The sequence below is a fragment of the Sitophilus oryzae genome, unplaced genomic scaffold, assembly GCF_002938485.1.
Source record: "Sitophilus oryzae breed Bouriz unplaced genomic scaffold, Soryzae_2.0 scaffold_1716_pilon_pilon, whole genome shotgun sequence".
In the NCBI taxonomy this organism is placed as follows: Eukaryota; Metazoa; Arthropoda; class Insecta; order Coleoptera; family Curculionidae; genus Sitophilus; species Sitophilus oryzae.
In genome coordinates, this window is record NW_022146409.1 from 233,442 (window position 1) to 254,523 (window position 21,082).

Here is a 21,082-nt window from a genome sequence, read left to right on the forward strand (position 1 = left end):
CTATACCTGGTGTTATAAATTATTGTTTCAAAGCCAACAAATTGAGCAGAGCAGAGCAGAGTTTTATTTTAGAAAATGACGATGGGATTTTGCCTCAATAGTCTCTATATTAATTGAATTTTTCTATTAATTTCAGGAGTTAGAGAACCGGTGGTAATGTCCTGAGTATTTACCAGTTTATCCTACATGAGTTTCATTTTATTTAGATTTATCCTTAGATCTACTACTATATTCCTGAACGTATTAAGCTCATTTATTTCTTCCTGTTGTGCATCACAGCTATAAGCGATTAGGACAATATAATAATAATAATATCAAATTTGAATCAGAATGAAATATGACACAAATGAAGAAACATCCAGGAACATGAAACTGAAAATAAGAGAAGAAATAGAAAAGCGAAGAATAGAAAGATTAAAAGAAAAACCACTATACGGACAATTTATGAGACATTTAGATAAGAACTTCGTCAATAAAACGAGTAGCATACAATGGTTAAATGGTGCAGGATTGAAAGGAGAGACAGAAAGCCTAATAATGGCTGCACAAAATCAAGCCCTAAGTACAAGATATAGACAAAAAAAGATCTTCAAACAAAATGTGGATAGTAGAGGTAGATTATGTCATGGGTCAGAGGAACACGTTAGTCATATCATCGCTGGCTGTACAAACTTGGCCGCCACTGAGTACACTCATAGGCATAATAAAGTAGCTGGCTATATACATTGGAACATTTGCAAAGCATTCGGAATGGAAGTTTGTGCGAAATACTACGAGCATATTCCCGAAACCATTACAAACATCAAAAACAAAGACAATGAAGTAACAGTAATGTGGGATTTGTCCATCATAACAGATCGACAAATAAATGCGAATAGACCAGACATCGTGGTACATGACAAAAAGAATAAAACTTGCCAACTTATAGATATATCAGTACCAGACGATTCCAACGTACAATTAAAAGAAAACGAGAAGATAATGAAATATAAGAACCTAGAAATAGAAATCAGCAGAATGTGGAATGCAAAGTCTTGTACTATACCGGTTATTGTGGGCGCCTTGGGAACCATATCCAAACTACATCTGAACCGCATCCCAGGAAAATCATCTATCCAAGAAGCCCAAAAGATTACGTTGCTCAGCACGGCTCACATCCTTCGCAAAGTGTTGAACTAAGTTGCTTTGATTCCAGGCCGGGAACTGGACTTAGTCAATAATTACCGGAGAACTTCAACCGCCATCTCCGTGGAATATGCTAAAAAAATAATAATACTTTATTTTGCATGAATATCATTTACAATAAATGTAATTTACAAATAAATAATAATAATCAAAATTAAAATTGGTTTAAATTCAGTTCCTGTCTGATCACGATATCAGCTAGTATAAATGTGTGTTATATAGCTAAATTATTTTACTGTAACTTATCTACAAATATAAGTAAATTATATAGTAATTCAACTATATATTTCACTATTCTAACTTCTATTCTCTTAAGTAAGTGTCATTACGTTCTTTTTATTTTAGATATGTTATTTAGATACTTTTGCCTAACGGACAAAAAATGCTTAACGTTTTGGAAGGTATATAACACAAAGAAGATTCCTATCCTTGCCTTGGTTACGGATAGAATCTTCCAGGTTTTTGAGTTTTGCTTTAAGTTGGTTTCCGTGTCTTGGTCTTGCTTTCTGTGAAAGACCAAGACCAAGGCCAATACCAATCTCGCTGATCACTAATTATAGATACAGAGACAAACATTATAAATCAATAGACATTTTGGCTATATATTTTTTTATTTTTTCGGTTCCTTTTTTGTTAATTTTTATTTATTTTTAAGTTATTTTCATGCTATTAAATCGGCTATATTAGCATATTACCTTACTTTAAATTGCAGAACTATTAACGTTCATATTCATGGCGATTTATCTAGCATATCCTTGGCATTAAGTGTGACGCCCTCTATCTAGGTCAAGCGACGGCTCGATTCTGGCTGTTTTCTGTTTTGAAACATGAAAATATTTGTCGAGTTATTATCTCTCATCGTATACCCCATTTTTTCACCAGTTCTCTTATCTTATCCAGGATTTTTTGTCCTTGTTAGAGCCTAAGTGTGCGAACACAGTGCAAGCAGGTTTGCCGCTTACTGGTAGCCAGCGCCAATCTGGGTACCTATTCTTGACATCGTTCGCAACTTTGCGTATACGCATCACGTGTATTGTTATAAACAGGGTATCCCAGAAATAAGTGCAAGTATTTTAAAGGGTGGTAGATCTCGATAAAAGAAACATATTTTCTCTTTATCGTTTTTCAAATAAGTACAAAATAACGGAGTTATTTTACTTTGAAAATTTCCAAAAAAAAAATGATTTTTTGCTCAAATTTTGAGAACCTTCTTCATGTGCCTTCTCCTCATCAGAGGTTGGCGACCATCAATTGGAATTCCTCCCTGTCTTGAGCCAAACGGATAATTGCACTTGCCTCTCCTATATTAAACCACTGGCGCAAATTCCGCATGCAGGAAAACCGTTTACGCCCGATGCCTCGTCGTCCTTCAATCTTTCCCTCAACGATCAGCTGTAGGAAACTATACTTGTTATTTCGAAAAATATGACCAAAATATGCTGCTTTCCGTCGTTTTATTGTAGTCAATAGTTCTTGGTCCTTACATATTCTTTCCAATACTTCGAGATTTGTTTGAGAACCACTGGATCTTTTCTGGATTTTCTTTCTTATAAATTTAATCTACTACCTATGTTGCCATATTATCAAGAAATTATTTTTTTAAATAAAAACTAAAAAAAATTGCAAAAAGATTCCAAAAATATTTTCAAAAAATTCCGAATTTTAAAAAAAAAAATATTTAGGCGTGTTTCTGGGGTTGAACTATACTACCAGTTAAGTTAAAATACTTGCACGTATTTCTGGGACACCCTGTATATGGCCGCGCCGCGCCGCCTCGCGCTTATAACCTTGAAAAATTAAAGCGTGTTATCAAATCGGCTAGTTCACAGTGAAAGCAGGTAGGAGCCGTCAACCAGCGTTCATCGGCGTTCTCGCTTTTACCGGAACGAAAATTTATTTATTTCTGCTTTTGCAGGCGCCGACGGCGCACAGAGGGTATTAAGAACTAAAAGTTTGCCAAAATTATGTTTTATGATTTTTTTGCTTTTTTGCTAGTAATATTAATTATTAGAGGAGAGGGTGCTAATATGGAACCCCATTTTGTTTTTCCTACACAATATTTTTTCCTCTACTCTGAAACCCTTTCCACCGATCAAATTATTAGAGGAGAGGCTGCATTCTGTGCAAAACCAAGCAATTGGATGAGGATGCTAGAACAAGAAAGCAATTTGTATATTATAGACGATATTTGAGCGAGGATGGGTGTTATAGGGTAAAGACTATTTCGTTTAAGAATCTATTTAAATCAATGTTTTTTTTGGCAGTGGCAAATATTGGCAAGATTTTTGTACATATTCCAAAGCTGGAGACTTTAAGCACTGAACGGATACTAATTTCCATGCGGAATATTGCCGAATAGTCTTACACCTTATAAAAATGCCTCTGATTTTTTAAATATAAAACATTATAAAGAAATAGAATAGAAGGAAACGTTTCAAAATAAAAATATGGCATAAAACAGGACTTGCCAGCTGGCTCTGTATCCATCATGACAGTTATTATCGATTATAAACAATTTGCAAAAAAAGCACTACAAACAATTCCACTATTTTATAATCTTAGAAATTTTCAGAATACACTCAAGATAATTCATACTTATAATTGAAATATATTATTTATTTGATAGTCAACTTACGACTTAAAAAAAGCTAATAAACGCGCTTACATTTAGTATTTATAGATTTGTATTCAGTTAAGATAAAAAATGAAAATAAAAATATTTCACTTTTGGCCAGGTTTATAAACCAAATACCCCTATGTGCGGGGCTGGCGCGGCGGGCGCGGCGTTTGAATATGGTTAGGTTAGGTTAGGTTAGTTAATCAGGTAAATTTCCTCTTAATTAACTACTTCCGAACCCTGCTCGCATCTCCGAAAAAGCCATATAACAATACACGGCATATACGCAAAGTTACGCATCACGTCTATTGTTATATGGCTTTTTCGGAGATGCGAGATGTGAGCGATATGTGGTCAAGAATAGGTCCCCAGAGACGGCGCTGGTTGCCGGAAAGCAGAAACCTGCCTCCACTATGTTCGTACCCTAACAAAATGAACATGACAGAAAATAATCAGCTAATTCAATAAAGGTCAATTTAAAGCCATTTCCTATTAATTCTACTTTGTTTTTTTGTGCGTTGTTTGATGTGCGTTTATGCATCTGTTCAGGGATTTTATATGTACCACCGAAATATACGGGGTGTGCCCAAAAGTTTGCAACAAAATGAGACATTACTGAATTATTTAAATGATCCTTGCGGTATTGCTTCAACATAATAAGGAGGGATAAACATTTTTGTATGGGGAAAAGTAGTGTAAACCGCTTCCACTTTATGTATCTGCGAAACCATTAAAAATTTGAAAATACAAAAGATGTTTATTTTTTAACTCTTTATCCAATAAAAAAATAATATACAGGGTGTTCCATTTATTTTATATTTTAGAAAGTTTGGCATAGAATTTTGAACATCCTGTATGATTTACGATTGCTATATTTATAGCAAAGTAAGTACAGACCAACTAAAGTAAATACCTAATATAGTTTTGATTTCAGGACAGTTCTTGTATTTGTAATAATTTTAAAGCTGAAAAATATATGTATATCTTTTATTTATTTCTTAATATCTCTGAAACTATCGAAATAGATTTAATCATATCTTGGGATTATGTAAAAGGATTTAAAAGTAAGTCAAAAATGCAATAATATACAGGGTGTTTTATTAAAACAAATGTCATCCCGATCCACTTACACTTTTTTGAGCCACCCTATAGATGTTAAAATATTTTCCTGAAATAAATCCTCGTACATACTTTTTTTTATTTACGGTTTGGACTTAAACACAATTCTCAAGTTTTTTATTCGAGGAGCAACAGATGCCCGATGCACTATTGCCGGACCCTGTATATTTGATTTGAATCAGATGATCTGCGAGTTAAGTCGGAAAAATGACTTCAAACAAAATAATTACCGCCAAAACAACCAAAATTCTCTTATATTACCGCTTGTCGATTTTCTTATTACCTATATTATTAATTTATTATACAGGGTGAGTCTTAAATAAGTGCAAATATTTTCAGGGCTGGTAGATCTCAGTAATAGAAACATATTTTCTCTTTACCGTTTTTCAAATGAGTCCAAAATAACATCTGTTCTGAATTTTATTTTATTCACCAAGTATGGAGGACACTTCTTAGAAATAGCTCCATGAAATAAAACCAATGAACGTCTGTTTTCCATATTCAACCACTTAGCTTCTTTTAACTTATGCGAATACCGTAAATGAAACTTAAATACAACTTTATAGTGATAGCGACTTGCGTCTATTTAAAATTATGAAAAATGGCTTTATTATGAATTTAGCCATTTTTAAAAAAAAACTATAAAAATTGGTAGATAGTTTAATATTTTGCGACCCTCGTTGTATATACAATATGATCGAAAAAAAGGCGTCAGCGATAGCTATCAAATGAAGGTCGCTGTCATTTTTGTATGTAAAATTATATGGGAATAGAGTTATTTTACATTAAAAATTTCCAAAAAAAATTTTGCTAAAATTTTGAGAACCACTGGATCTTCTCTGGATTTTCTTTCTTGCAAATTTAATCTACTACCTATGTTGCTATATTATCAAGAAATTATGTTTTTAACTAAAAACTAAAAAAAAATCCAAAAACTTTTTCAAAAAATTCTAAATTTTCCAAAAAAAATTTCGCGAAAAAAAACCTCATAATTGTGTTTCTGGGATCGAAATACTACCCCTAAAAATATTTGCACTTATTTAAGGCTCACCCTGTAGATACAAATGAGACTGAAACCACATAAAATGGTTAATTTTCAGAATATCTATACAAACAAAAATATGTGTTTTATAAAGTTTAACCGATTTTGTAATCATTACATTTATAAGTTTAACCAATATATGTCCATTAAAAAGTGGTGATATGTTTTGATCACTATCCAGGGTGTCATTGAAATGTTGTAAAAAAATCGGGGGGTGATAGTACTCTTAAAAATAGCAAAAAAAGTTCTTATAAGTATAGGGTGGAAAATGCATATTAAAAGAGTTAGGGGCACTGAAAGTGTGAATTTAAAAAACGGTTGTTTTGAAATTGTAGGCTTAAAAAACGAGATAAAATTTCGAAAAAAGATCCCCTGCCATAAATTTTGACCCTAAATCAAATGGTGATACTGAAAAATTATTTTGAAAAGCGGAAAGGGTAGTTTTTGCAAGGGTAGGGGATTGTTTCGCGAATAACTTTTTTGAGGTTATTTTTTTTGCAACGTGGGTTTATTTTTTGTAAACTAAAACTACATACTATTTCCTACAAAAAAGGTATTCTTGTTTCACATCGCCCAGAGCGATGGTTTTCGAGAAAATTGAAGGCAAAGAGTTTGCTCTGATGGGTTGCTAACTGGTTAATCAACATAAACTTATGAAAGTTATGGCGGTTCAAAAGTAACCAAGTAGTTATTAAATAATTAATTGGAAAAACATAAATTTCATGATATCTAAAACATCTTATCGCTTTAAAAACGAAATAAACTTTTTTGGTTTTAAAAAAAATTTGGTTTACTTAGTGCCGATTAATACTGAAGAGCAACTGCGGCAACGCATTATTGACTGTTCCAATCAAATTCGGACAACACCAAGGATATTCCACAGGGTACGCAGATCGTGGAGAAGAAGATCAGATGTCTGCATTGAAATGAATGGTGGTCACTTTGAACATTTACTATGAATGAATTAAGGAATGCATTATTTTAATAAGGAATTTTGGTAATTGGATTATTTCGTTTTTTAAAGCAATAAGATGTTTTAAAAATCATGAAATTTTAATTTTTCAATTAATTATTTGATAACTACTTGTTTACTTTTGAACCGCCATAACTGTCATAAGTTTATGTTGATTAACCAGTTAGCAACCCATCAGAGCAAACTCTTGCCCTTCAATTTTCTCGAAAACCATCGGTCTGGGAGATGTGCAACAAGAGTACCTTTTTTGTAAGAAAAAGTATGTAGTTTCCAAAAAATGAACCCACGTTGCAAAGAAAACAACCTCAAAAAAGTTTTTGACGAAACAAAAACTACCCTTTCCGCTTTTCCAAATAATTTTTCAGTATGACTATTTGATTTAGAGTCAAAATTTATGACAGAGGATTTTTTTTCAAAATTTTATCTCGTTTTTTAAGCCTCCAATTTCAAAACAACCGTTTTTAAATTCACCCTTTCAGTGCCCCTAACTCCCTTAATATGCATTTTCCACCCTATACTTATAGGAACTTTTCTTACTATTTTTAGGAGTAATATCACCCCCCGATTTTTTTTACACCATTTCAATGACACCCTTTATAATATTTCGATGGCATAAGCTAGAGATAGAAGCTGAGGATTTTCAAGTAGTCTTCAATATATTCGAAATCAATTTCCTTCGTTCGTCTTTCGAGCTCTATAACGGGGTTGGGGATTCACTTGGTTTACTTGAAAGACAACAGACCAACTACGCATGACGAATAAATCAAAACCGGTTCCGAAAAACTAACTTTTTATTTTCTAGTGGTATTGTGTGTTGTTTTTTATCTGCTATCGGCCTAATAGTTCAAAAAGAAATGCTGCTATTAAAAAGTTATCATAAAAATATATAAAAATCTGACTTAAGTCTTTTTTATAAAAAAAAATGACTTAAAAGTCTTTTCTAAAAAGACTTAAACCTTTTAAAATATTTAAGCCCTTTTTAATAACTTAATTCTTTTTCTATTTCGGAATAAAGATTTAAATCACAAATCATTCTTAAAATTACTTAAATTTATGGTCTTAAGTTAGCTTCCGAAAAATTACTTAAAATCAAATGACTTCAATCATTAAAATGATTGAAATCAAGAAATGACTTAAATTTTCTCTGATATTGCAACTCTGGAGCATCATCTAAGCTAAATAGTTTTTAAAATTCAAACGAGGTACCTAAACAAGACGCTATGTTCCATTTATTCTGTCCATCTTAATGAAAATACCAGTTGACAATAAAATCAGAGGAAATCAAAAATGGAAATAAACGATAGTGTAAAGGTTCTGTTTCATTTAAACCTTGACTATGACAATGTTCTAGGTACAAACGCAGTTGCTTTTAACTGAGATTCCAAGAACAACAGATTTCTATGAAATGTTTTGTTTTATCGATAAGATTTATAAGATTGTTTCTTCCTATTCTTATTCGATAAATAATTTATATAAAATTCAATCCAGGATCGTTTTAGAATTTGCATTTAAGATTATAAAAGTCGCGAAAATAGATTGTTAGAAGTAGAAAATGTAAAATTCATAATAAAAACATTTGTAGTAGATAAGTTGCTTGATAAATAACACTGTGAAAATATAGGTAGAGATTCTAGGAAAGTTTAGCTTTGTTGAATAAATATTATATTAAGTATAAGAATTTTTATTTTAAATGATGTATTATTAAGTAAATAAAATTTTATGTTTGGCCCCAAGTTACACGATGTAACCGCAAAATACACTACTTTTTTGACATTACTGAGTTTGATAAAAATTGTCTGTCAACCGAAAGATTTTATCCAGATATCTGGACAACTTCGATATAATAACAATAACCATAATAGTCTTCCGTATACAGCGTTGGTAGTACAGCTTGCTATACTGGAGCCGTTCGGTATACAAGGAAGATAATGTGGTTATCCCTACGCTTCAACTACGTTTTGTTACCTCAGGATTATGAATCCTAAGTACTTATTTAAGACTGAGTCCACTTAGGTACCCAAATTATTTTTATTTTATTAAAAATAGTCGGCTGGTGGAATGCCGGGTGCAGGAATCGAACCCACAACCTTTAGATTGGTAGACGAGAGCTGTACCTCTACGCCACAGGGCACTTAGAAAAAGTAATATTTATAAAGGAAATATCAATGATCGTCAACATTTATAAAGTAAATATCAATGATATGACAAAAAAAATCCCCTCTTCATTTTTTTTTCCTGCACCCTGTAACTTTAAACTACTATTTGTGTTAGAGTTTTATGATGCAATTTCACAAATTATTATATTATGGCATGGAATTATCAAAATTTATTTTTTAATTAATTTTTAATTAATATGACATTGAATTATTAGTGATTACAAAACTTTTAGTATCAATTAAACAAAATTAATGAAGTTATTTTTGAATTAGTCCTTGTCCTTATCTTTTAAATTTCTAAGTCTACCCATGTTAGAATCAGGAATTTGAACTGGTAATGTTGCTCAAATAAATCAAAATATTCCTTACTTTCTCTACTATTCGACGCACCCTGTATGAAACAAGACCAAACCAAAACTAGAAAGTCTTTAGTTTTCCTGAAATTTTAGTTTTCCTTTAAATTTTTATCTAAGTGTAGTGATACTAGTGTGTAAAAACGATCAACTCTAAATAATTTATTTGTTGCTACCAAAACCTGAAGACATTGCTACAATTTATGCGCATTAAAAGGCGATATCTTTGACTTTCAATTCAACGTTTTGCTTCTATGCATACCGTCATGAACTTTATTGACAACTAGAAATCTTCAATGAGACATATAATCAAAAAGTCGGAACTTTGTCCAATACAGATACATACTCTCCGCAGTGTTTTCAACTTTCTGAAATGGTTTTTCCCATGAAGACAAAAATTTCCTGTTTTTTTAATTCCCTCGAGATTTTAGATTCCCTCAAATCCAATATAGTGTCGTCAACACTATACAGATATTATGTTTTATAACTGAAAATTAAAAAAAATCGAAATAAATTTCGAAACATACGTTTCAATTTTTTTCCCCGCAAAAAACTCATAGGCGTGTTCCTGGGATCGAAATATACCAACGCTAGAAATAGGGGTCCTCATTTTCTTGACAACTTCTTGATCTTGTCTTGATCGTGTCTTGATTTCAAGACTAGATCAGGACAAGAAATGGTTTTTGGTTTTCAAGACAAGACAAGAAATTACTTCTCAAGATCAAGATTTCTTGACAAGCACTCAAGAAAATCTTGAAATTTCTTGAAAATATAAAATAAAAAAGAAATACTCATTTACTTAGGTATTTGTATATTATATGAATACATATTAATTGATGGATAAAAAAATTATTAAGCAAAAAAATATTTGTACGAAGCGGCACTTTGTCGGATGTTCAATGTCCAAAGTTGACATAAGTACGTCCAGAGTCGGATGTCCAAAGTTGGCATACTGTGGGCCAACAATGTTATGGCCTACGATAATAGAATAAAAAAAACTTTGCAAAGCGGGTCTACTTTAGTGGCATACAAACTTTTTGAATTAACGTAAAACTTTTAAAATAAAAAAATAATACATTTTAATGTACGCCACTGAAGTAGAGTAGCTTTTATCATTGTTGTTTTGACTGTTTTTATCTGTAGTAGTATTATCACCGTCACTATACTGTCAAAGTCACTAATTAAACTTCTACATCCAGGTGTCTGATGTGGTAGGTATTGTGAACCAGATTCAATTACGAATGGCTCAGATTTACTGCTCAACGAACCATTACAATCACTCATTTTAATGTTGGATAATAATAATAATAATTAACAAAATTATGTAAATCTGATGATTTTGGCTACTGTAGTATAATGAGCCCAAAATTTTTGATTTTTTTGAAAATTAGATACCTGACTCGATTTTACGCACAAAGCATAAACATCACATTAACCAATCTCACCGCGAATTTTAAACAGTGGGTTCCCCTTTAATAAACGAATTTTAAACGGGGGTTCCCCTTTTGTCAAGATATCAAGAAATTTCAAGATTTCTTGAATCAAAAGAAGAAATCAACTCTCAAGAAACGGTCAAGACAAGATTTTTTTTTAATTTTTGAAAATATTTCAAGACAAGACTAGAAATTGCTTGTCAAGACAAGATTTCTTGTCTTGCCGATCCCTAGCTAGAAATAACCTATAAAACAACGGCGTCCAGTTGGCTTTGAAATGACGATCGTTGACACTCCCCATCTAATTTTACATATAAAATACGATCTTTATTTCCAGGCCAATAAATAATAATAATGTTTTTTTTTTCGATCGTATGGTGGAGGAGGGGATACAAGAACAATGTCTGATGCCAAGCAAAAATGTGTAAATAGTTGCGGTAATTCTAGTTTGAATTTACTCACGTTGCTGAGAAATGCGTATACGATAACTATTTTTTGGCGATTGTATTTGTATTTTTTGTTTTCTGTTAAAATTTCTTTTTTCCTTTGGATCTCCAAATTTCCCACGAATCGGGTAATTTTCCACGATTTGGCATCACTGACTCTGTTAGGTCACTGGTTCTATATTTTCCTAACTCTTTTAACCCCTAACAGAAAACCCCAACAAGGAAAACAAATAAAAAATTCAATGCAAAATCACTCATCAGCCGCCTAACTGCATCTATAATGATAGATGCAGTTTTGCACAAGCAATTGCATAAGCTTTGCCGTTTATTATAATAAACGGCAAAGCTTGTCCGCGGAGTGACGTCATGTTTATGGTCATATACGAATATGTGGCCGTGTCCGCACGATTAAAACAGTTAAATATCTAGTATATTTTTAAGAATTTTGAAAGAATATTTTTGCTGACTTTGAAGTATTGGATAGAACACGTAGATGATGTTTTAAGTAACTTAAGAATTCATGGCAAATTGACCATTATAAATCCTTGACATTTGCTTGTTTTACAACACTATCATATGTGTATAATTAAAAACAGGAAAATGCCATCTTATCCGATAGTCAAGCAGCACTAAAAGCCATCAACTAAGTAACCATTAACTCGAAGTTGGTCAAAGAATGCCTAGAGAACCTGAACAAATCAGGCAAAGAAAATAATGTCCTCCTACTTAGGGTGCTCGCTCACCAAGGGATAGAATGCAATGAAAAAGCAAAGGATCTAGCTAGAAAAGGAGCGAACGCTCCACTAACTGGACCAGAACCGTTCTGCTTTCCAAGCGGAAACCAGCTTAAAGCGGAACCGAAGAACCTGGAAGACTCCATCCGTAACCTGAAATGGAATCCTCCAACGGTCTGAGACTTTCGAAAAAGTTTCTCAGAACTTACGACCGAGAAAAAGATTTTTCTTGATTTAAGTAAGAACAATCTCCGGATTGTCACGGGGTTTGTAATAGGACACTGTCTCCTCAACGAACACCTCAGTAGATTGAAGCTGAGAAACAACGGCGAATGCAGATTCTGTGGGGAAAATGGGGAAACACCAGAACACCTTATCACTGTGTACGCCGAGACGACAACCGTTCGTGCCATAAACTTTGGTACATCATTAAGATGGAGAGTTGGCCTGAGTGAAGCCGTCTCAGATACTGGCTTTTGTCAAAGCATTGAGACTGTATGATGAGTTATAACCCGCTGTAACTTAAGAAAGGAGGACACAATAGATCTGTAAGGTCGCAGTGATTAGCCCCCTGCTAAACATTCTACATAATAAAAAATACTAAATTTTAATTAAATTGAAATCTATCAAAGTTTACGAAATAATATTAATATTAATATTTGTACCAAGCTGGACGAATCCATTTTTTTAGAAATCAACGATAAACGGTGTATTTGTGTTTCTATTAGTGCGATTATCGATAGTGAAGGTCTACAGTACGCCGCTGGCCTCTCTATAAATAATGTGTCTCATAGTAGTCGTAGTACGATTGGGATAGGTTAGTGCCTGCATTGAACTTTCTCGATAGGGCTTCCTACCCACCACCGGCTGGTCAGTCTCCTGACGCTAGTTTTCATTTTACTTTTATTCCTAGCGGTGTGGGAAAGTAGTTAATTCCAATCATCGATTGGATTTATATATATATTTACCATTCATCAGCAAATAAAACAGGACAAAAAGCTTTAAAACAAAATTATTTTTTAGCTTCGACTCTTTATGTTTATTTCTTCCCTATATGAGCATTTTGCTCACAGTTTTAGGAAGATTGTAGATTGTAGATCGTACGAGAAGGGGAAATTAATCTTCGCGACCTTATAGATCTATTGTGTCCCCCTTTCTTGAGTTATAACTCATCATACAGTCGCAGGGCTTTAACAAAAGCCAGTATCTGAGACGGGTTTTGAGGGGTTAGTTCTCCGTCTCCGATATCCTTTGTACAAAAGTTTAGAACACGAATGGTTGTCGTCTTGGCGCACTCAGTGATGAGGTGTTCAGGTATTTCCCCATTTTCTCCATAGAATCTGAATTCGTCGTGGATTTTAGTTTCAGTCTGCCGAGGTGTTCATTGAGGAGACAGTGTACTGTTTGACAAAACCCCGTGACAATCCGAAGATTGTTCATACTTAAATCATGGGAAATCTTTTATTTTTGTATTGTATGTTCCCGACTGTCACTGAGTGCGCCGAGACGACGACCATTCGTGTCATGAACTTTGGTACGGCTGATGTCGAGGATGAAGAGCTGGCCTCTGTGGAGCCGTCTCAGATACTGACTTTTGTTAAAGCCTTGGGACTGTATGATGAGTTATAACTCGTTATAACTCAAGAAAGGGGAACACACAATGCTCGCTATGTTAAAACAAGCGAGATTTACTTATAATTAATCACTGACCAAGTAGACGCGAGGTATAAACGTCGAAACTGATAACTATTCACATCATAATCAGATTTTCATAGTTGTTGGCAAGTAGAGCTAAATAAATATTGCAAAGCTAAACATTAAATACCCATAAAATTTAGTATATCTTATTGAAGTGACACCATTTAATTGGACAGATATAGTTCATTAAAGTTTTCTTTTCATTTCCAGATATTTTTGATCTCAGCATGGGACTGACTTAACGATCTTAAATGTTTGTGAATAATGGGATGTTTTGTTAAATATATATCTAACTTTATATATCTGTATAGTATTTTCGTAGTTTTGTTTTTAATAGATTTAATATTAATCAAATATTCACTACTGAATACTATAAGAAGCAGTTTCACACAGGTCATTATCTTAAAAATATTTAGGTTAGGAAAGATCTATTTTATCTTTTTTTATTTACTTTTGTCTACACAATCTGCATCCAATTCAGTAAAGTATTTTCCGTGTAGCGTCTTGGCCTTTAATTCCTGCACTATGTCGTCTACACTTAGTGGTGATCTATCAGTGATTTCATTTCTAGCTAGGTTTAAGACTGAATATCCTGTGTCAGTTGTTCTTATTGCTCGGTGTAAAGCTGTTTCTTTGTTGTTAAAATATTTTTGTAAACTGCTTAATTGTTTTCTGCAGATATCTTCTAGGTTTGAAAGTCCCTACCCCCCATTTTTTCGAGGTAAGTATAATTTTGCAGTGGATGCAATAGGATGATGCATTCGGTTCTTCGTTAATATTTTACGAGTAGTTCTATCCATTTCCTTCAATTCGGTATCGCTCCACTTCAGCACACCGCATGTGTATTTAATTAAAGGTACTGCCCAGCTATTAATTGCTATAATTTTTTTTCTTTCTAGGTAGGTATGTTCGGACAACTGTTTTATGTTATCCTTTATTAAATATTTCAGTAAAACTGCTTAATTTTATTATTGTTGCGGAGAAAAATGAAATAATTTTATACAAAAATAATATCATAGTCAATAAGATTTTTTCTCTATAATTTTTCGATATTTTCTTTTTGTTATTCTTTATCACAGTTAATTATATTCGATCTTAAAAGGTCTTTCATCTTACCTGGACCAATTCTTTCAGACAACATCACGTCATTTTTATTATTAATATAGCTATAAAGTAAAATTGTCCAAGCTTTTTGGTAATTATGCACGTTCTATAGCAGCAAGACAGGTTTTGTATGGGTATTAATGCTTTAGTCTCAACTTTAGGTTGAGATTGAAGCTTAAATAGCTATAACGTTAAAAACTTTAAGAGCTTCTAAAGTGCTGTTTGGTTTTTCCTTTGCAGTCCTTCGTTGAATTTTCCAAGAAAACATTTTTAGGTGAAACAAATTCGTATACATTTATAAATTTTCAGGTCAGGTTCTCTATGAAAACAAGAATAGAAATCGGGAGTTGGGTAACGAGAATAGCTCAAGGACTGCAAATATAATTCGATACTGTTTTGTTTGTTATTCTAATAACGAACTTCTACGTATTTTTATCTTGTATACAACGCCTAATAATCTTTCATCATCAATCCAGTCCTACCTCAATGTTATAGTGAAAGAGGCAAGAGAGATCATTTTAATTATAACTGAACAACGGGCAAAAAAACTACTATGTTTCATTTATTCTCCACTAGGTTAAAGATTAGGTATGGATTATAATAAAAGTAACTTACGAAATTGATTAATTAAATTTAAAATTAATTTCAGTTGTTTTTTTCGTAATTTTGTAACGTTCAGCAATCGTTTTTAATATTTTTTTAACAGAGTATTGATTTGTTATTCGTTTCAGTTGCGTTCCAGTATGGCAAAAACAGTTTTTTATGTCAACACAAGCGAAGTTTAATTTAAAAATTAAGGCATTTTTTGTCGACATGTGAAAGGGAAATCGTATAGAGTGTTGATAGACCTTTATATTTTAGCCAATTTTAGGCAATAATAATTAAAATATGAATATTTCTTAACGAAAATCATTGTAGTTACTGAGTTTCTTGAGTTACTGAGTTATTGTCATTAATTCATTTCCATTTAGTAATGGAACACCTTATATATTAATTTATTTTTGGATTCTAGTAACAAAATAAAAGTTTGTTTCATTAGAAAAGTATATGACTAAAATGTGTAATTTTTGAAATACATTTCACCGGCACGAAAAATGGGCACCTTAAAACTTTGATGTATTTTAAATCTATACTAATATATAAAATCCTTAAGTGACTGACATGCTGATTAATCACGGTCCTGCTCAAACCACTCAACGTAAGAAGCTCAATTTTGGCATACAGGTTGATTCTAGGGTGTAGAGGTTCGATAAGAAGGGATTTTTCGAAACTCCAGTTCCAAGAGGGTGAAACCACCCGTCAAATATTACAATATTTTTTATTTAAAAAACAGCTAAGTTTCCGAAAAAACGCTTAAACACGTATATTTTATTTTGTTTTTTTACATATTTTAAGATTTTTTAAAAATGTATACAGGGTGTTTTAAAAAATCTGGTCATTGATTAATGACGATCCGGCTTAAAGCGCTTGACGTAAAAAGCTGATTTTTGGAAAACAGATTGAGTTTAGGGTGTAGAGGTTCGATAAGAAGGGATTTTTCGAAACTCTAATTCTAAGGGGGTGAAACTATCCCTCAAATATTAAAATATTTTTTATTTAAAAACCGGTGAGTTTTTCGGAAAAACTCTTAAACACGTATATTTTATTTTGTTGTTTTACATATTTTAAGATTTTTTATAAATTTTTACAGGGTGTTTCATAAAATATGACCATTGAGTAATCAAGATTCTGCTTAAACTGCTTGACGTTTAAAGCTGATTTTTGGCAAACGGATTGACTGTGGGGTGTAGAGGTTCGATAAGGAGGGGTTTCTCGAATCTCAAATTCCAAGAGGGTGAAAGCGCCCTTCAAATATTACAATATTTGTTATTTAAAAAACGGTTAGTCTTTCGGGAAAACACTTGGACAAGCATAATTTATTTGGTTTTTTACATATATTGAAATTTTTTAAAAAAATCATACAGGGTGTTCCAAAAAGTTAAAAAATCATACAGGGTGACATAAAAAACTTATTTTTGGCAAACGGATTTTTCGAAAGTCAAATTCCAACGAGATGAAACTACCCCTCAAATATTACCAAGTTATATAACAATATCGCCATATTGTTTTTTCTCATGCTGACATGAATGTGAGAAAATTTTATCCAGTTTGTATGTTAATGGAAATTCTTGCTTTGCTTTATCATCACCATTACAAACGATAATTCGACGCGAACGATGGTACACGCTAGTGTTAATATATTTTGTTTTAATGGGCCGATTTTGATGATTTTTTAAACAGTGTGTAGCCAAATTATTTGACTTTTTAGTATTTTTTTTCTAAATTAAAATGAAACTTGTCATCTGTTAATTATACGAGGGAAAACAAAATGTTGATATTTTGGTGAAAGTTTGAAACACCCTGTGGAATATGTTAAAACAGCAATAAATTTAAAAGTCATATCATCCAGATACATCCTTTCTCGATGGTTTGTTTTTTGATTCATCTCGTTAGCTTTATTTTAGTTGGAAATATTCGCTTTTGAAGAAGACACTGACATTTTTTCGTAATTTTTACATTAAGACCATGCCTTTGCTTTTGGGCCTAGTCAACACATCTAGTAAGTTCTGGTCCCGAAGCAGGCCTTCTTGACATAAGATTTGCTTCATTTAATCTTCTTCTTATAGTCCGGTAGTTAATATGCACGTTACTTAAGTGCAATTCATTATCAATTTGAAAAGCTGGCAAACGGCGGTTTCTTAGCGATAAACTTACAAGTCGATCGTCTCGACTAGAAGTTCTCATACGAAGATTCCTGGACGTCTAGATTGACGTCCTCATGGACGTGGTCATAATTCAAAAACCACTTCGTATATTCTATGGTATTAAAGTATTTTTGAAACCGGAATTTTTATAGCAAATTCACTAAACTAAACCAATATAGATATATATTTGACTCACCCTGTATATCTATAAAAAATATTTTTAAAATGCCATTACACACATATATTACACATTAAACACATATTTTGTAAAAGGTTTGGAGTGAAAATCTCAAATAGGAATCCTGATACAGAGCTTTTCCGGAATACGGAGTCATCTTGTATGTATGCATTTCTATATGTGTGTTTATTTAAATACTAAAGTGAAAGCAACGAATTTAAATAGGTAAACTTTGTAATATATATTATTAATAATACAATGCAAAACGTTTTATAAAAATTCGTTGACAGTAAATGAATTCCGAGGTTTGTATCCTATAAAAGCTTACAGCACTCCACTAATTATCGTAAATACCTTGTATACATCATTCTCTATAACATATACCATAAAATCGAAAAAAAAACGACGCCAAAGACGCGGGCTGGAAAATTGACAATTAAATGGTGTAGTTTAAAATTTGAGAAAAATTTTTTTTTAATCTTTCTAAAATTAATAGTGTTAATTTTTGATAAGCTTTATGCAAATTTTCGGAAAATGACGTCTAAAGATTGACCTCGACAAAATTATCATGGATTATCATTTCCCAGCCGACTTTGATGCCGTGTTGTTTTAATCACAGGGTATAATTTATATAGGTTCTATTCTATTATTATTGCCAAAAATTTTAGCATATTGATTATTAACCAGGTTGTAGATTTGTTTCTAAGAATACGGATTGTTTTTGCTTCGAAAAGTAAACAGCCTTGCAAAATTAGCAAACATAAATATGACATAACTTATATAAATTAATTTATTTAATTTTATTTCACTATTTAGGAAACTAAAGAAAGCAGATATTGAAATTATTTCAAAAAGTATCTTAAAAATGCGCCTTATTTGGGTATATATGGTAATATCCAAAAATAAGAAAGTCCATAAAGCGTTAAATTGTTCTTGACCTTTTGGAAGCTAACTTTTTAGTTTTTGATCTTCTCGATGACTCTAGAAGATTACCTCTCAAGATGTATAATGTTATTTTATTTTGGCAAATCTGATTATTTTGAGGTCTATAAAAAATTCTCAAACTTTCTACAAAACTGTAACTTATTTTTTATTAAGTGATCATATATTTACTGATAAAAAAAAATCTTCCTAGCATCAACCAGTCAGCAATATATTTTGTATTAGTGTCTATAGTGTTAGATTTAGATTATTAAAGTAGATGATGGATGTGCCCGGTGGCGTAGAGGTACAGGCTCTCGTCTACCAATCTCAAGATAGTGGGTTCGAATCCCACGCCCGGCATTTCATCAGCAGACTATTTTTATTAAAATAAAAATAGTTTGGGTACCTAGGTCGACTCAGCCTTAAATGAGTATACTTGTGATTCACAATCCTATAGGCGGTTGAAACGTAGTGCTAACCACATTACCTTCCTTGTATACCGAACGGCTCTAGTATAGCAAGCTGTACCTTGCTACTCCCAAGGCGTCAAACGCTATATACGGGAGCTATTATTATTAAAGTAGATGATGAGTAAGTAAAGTAAATGAACTATTTTAAGTTAACGTCTCCTTTTTGCTGATAAGGTTAATCTGGACGGAAATAACTTTGTTTACACGGTATGTAAGCCGCGGTCCTCAGCCATATCATGGTCAATGGCCTACCGACTTGGCGAGTAATCTAAATCCACTCTTACTCACGAGCAGGCGTGAATGAGTAGTGTGTGTACTATAGATAGATAGTGTGTGTACAATGGATATTACATTCTTGCCATGGAACAATAGCACGACGGATTTTTCGGATGGTCACCCGTCCATCTACTCGTATCGTCTAACGTCGCTTAACTTTGGTGATCTATTGGGAACCGGTGTTCAGTTGTAGCTGGGCTGTTGCAGTAAAGTAGACGATGACATTTTCCTTTAGTCAAATTGAAATTCGAGTAATCTTATAAGAGCAAAATACGTACAAGGTTTTCAGCGATATTTAGTATAGTTTTTTTGTAATTTATAGTTATATTTAGTACAATACCCATAGGTTTACCAACTGGAGGTAGTAAAACATTTTAAATGCAGGATTTAGGTATGGTTTAACCTGAACGAATAATAAGAAACAGAGGAGGATCATAAGAAAAAAATTATAACTTCACTTTAATAACTACCTTATACAACCATTTCCAATTATAGTGTCGCCTCCCTCACATATTTTATATACTCTATTTGTATTTGGGCCCATTGTTGTCTATTGTTGGCTATGCGGGCCCAAGTTATCCCCTTGCTCATTTCCTAATATCATGATCCCATCCCATCTCAGGTTTGGTGTCTTCTAGGTCGTGGGTATCATGCTGTAATTATTGTGGTTCATCTGTTGTCCGTCCTTCTTGCCAGGTGTCCTGTCCATTGCCACTTGAAGGATTTGATTATGCGGCTAACATATATTACCTTGGTCTTTTGTTATATCCACTCTATTCTTTCACGTTCTTTTTTAGTTACGCCTAGCATTCGTTCCATTGAGAATTGTGCGACCTGCAGTTTCCTTATAATGTCCCTTTTAAGTATCCAGGTTTCGCATACATGATAGGTCATGACTGGTAGTAAACATTGGTCGAATGCTTGTTTCTTTAGTGACATTTTAGATTTGAATATGATTGAGTTTCTTCCTTAAGTACTCCATGCTAAAAGATAGATAAAGTGTATTATTTATATGGTCTCCAAGCCATACTATGGTGGTAACAGTTGCATTGATTGAACCAAAATATTTCAAAAACAGTCCACGCAAATATTTTTTACGTGATTTCTGATCGACTTTGGTATATTTTTCTTTCACTTTGTGGCGGTTCACCTAAAACCTCACAAATCCTACCTATAATTTTTTACTACCTCCAAGCTTTTCTACAGGTTGCTTTAAGCATGCAGAAAATATAATAGGTAAATATCTATGAAAAACCTACACATTATTGCAATAAAAGGTTCTTTAATAGAGAAAAAAATTTAACATTTCTTTTGTATTCACCAATTTATTAAAAATGAATACAATAGAGAGTTTGGCAACACACAAAAAGTTTCCCGAAAGGTAAACGACCTGTTAACCTTAACAGACGAAAAAAACACCGTTACAACCTACAAAATTCGGCCCCCAAAACAGCCTCACTCTTGGTGAAATTGTGTCCCAATCGTCGTTACGTAAAGTTCAGCGTTATTTTGAAAATAGAAAGGAACACCGAACCTCCCACGGCACAGCAGGAAGATGGGACCCCACCAGCCCTCGGACCGCTCGTTTCACTCTCTCTACTATCTTTTCTGCTGCTAGGCCGTCGGTTAT

At 32.8% G+C, this 21,082-nt stretch overlaps 2 protein-coding genes across 2 annotated transcripts in view; both read left to right on the forward strand.

Moving 5' to 3' along the window:
• The window catches only part of LOC115881312 (hormone receptor 4), a 190,439-nt gene that overhangs the window by 104,650 nt on the left and 64,707 nt on the right, over positions 1–21,082 (forward strand). The window lies entirely within an intron of this gene.
• Positions 331–1,179, forward strand: LOC115881343. The gene has a single exon (XM_030898788.1). It carries the CDS (start codon positions 331–333, stop codon positions 1,177–1,179), a length of 849 nt encoding a protein of 282 aa, XP_030754648.1.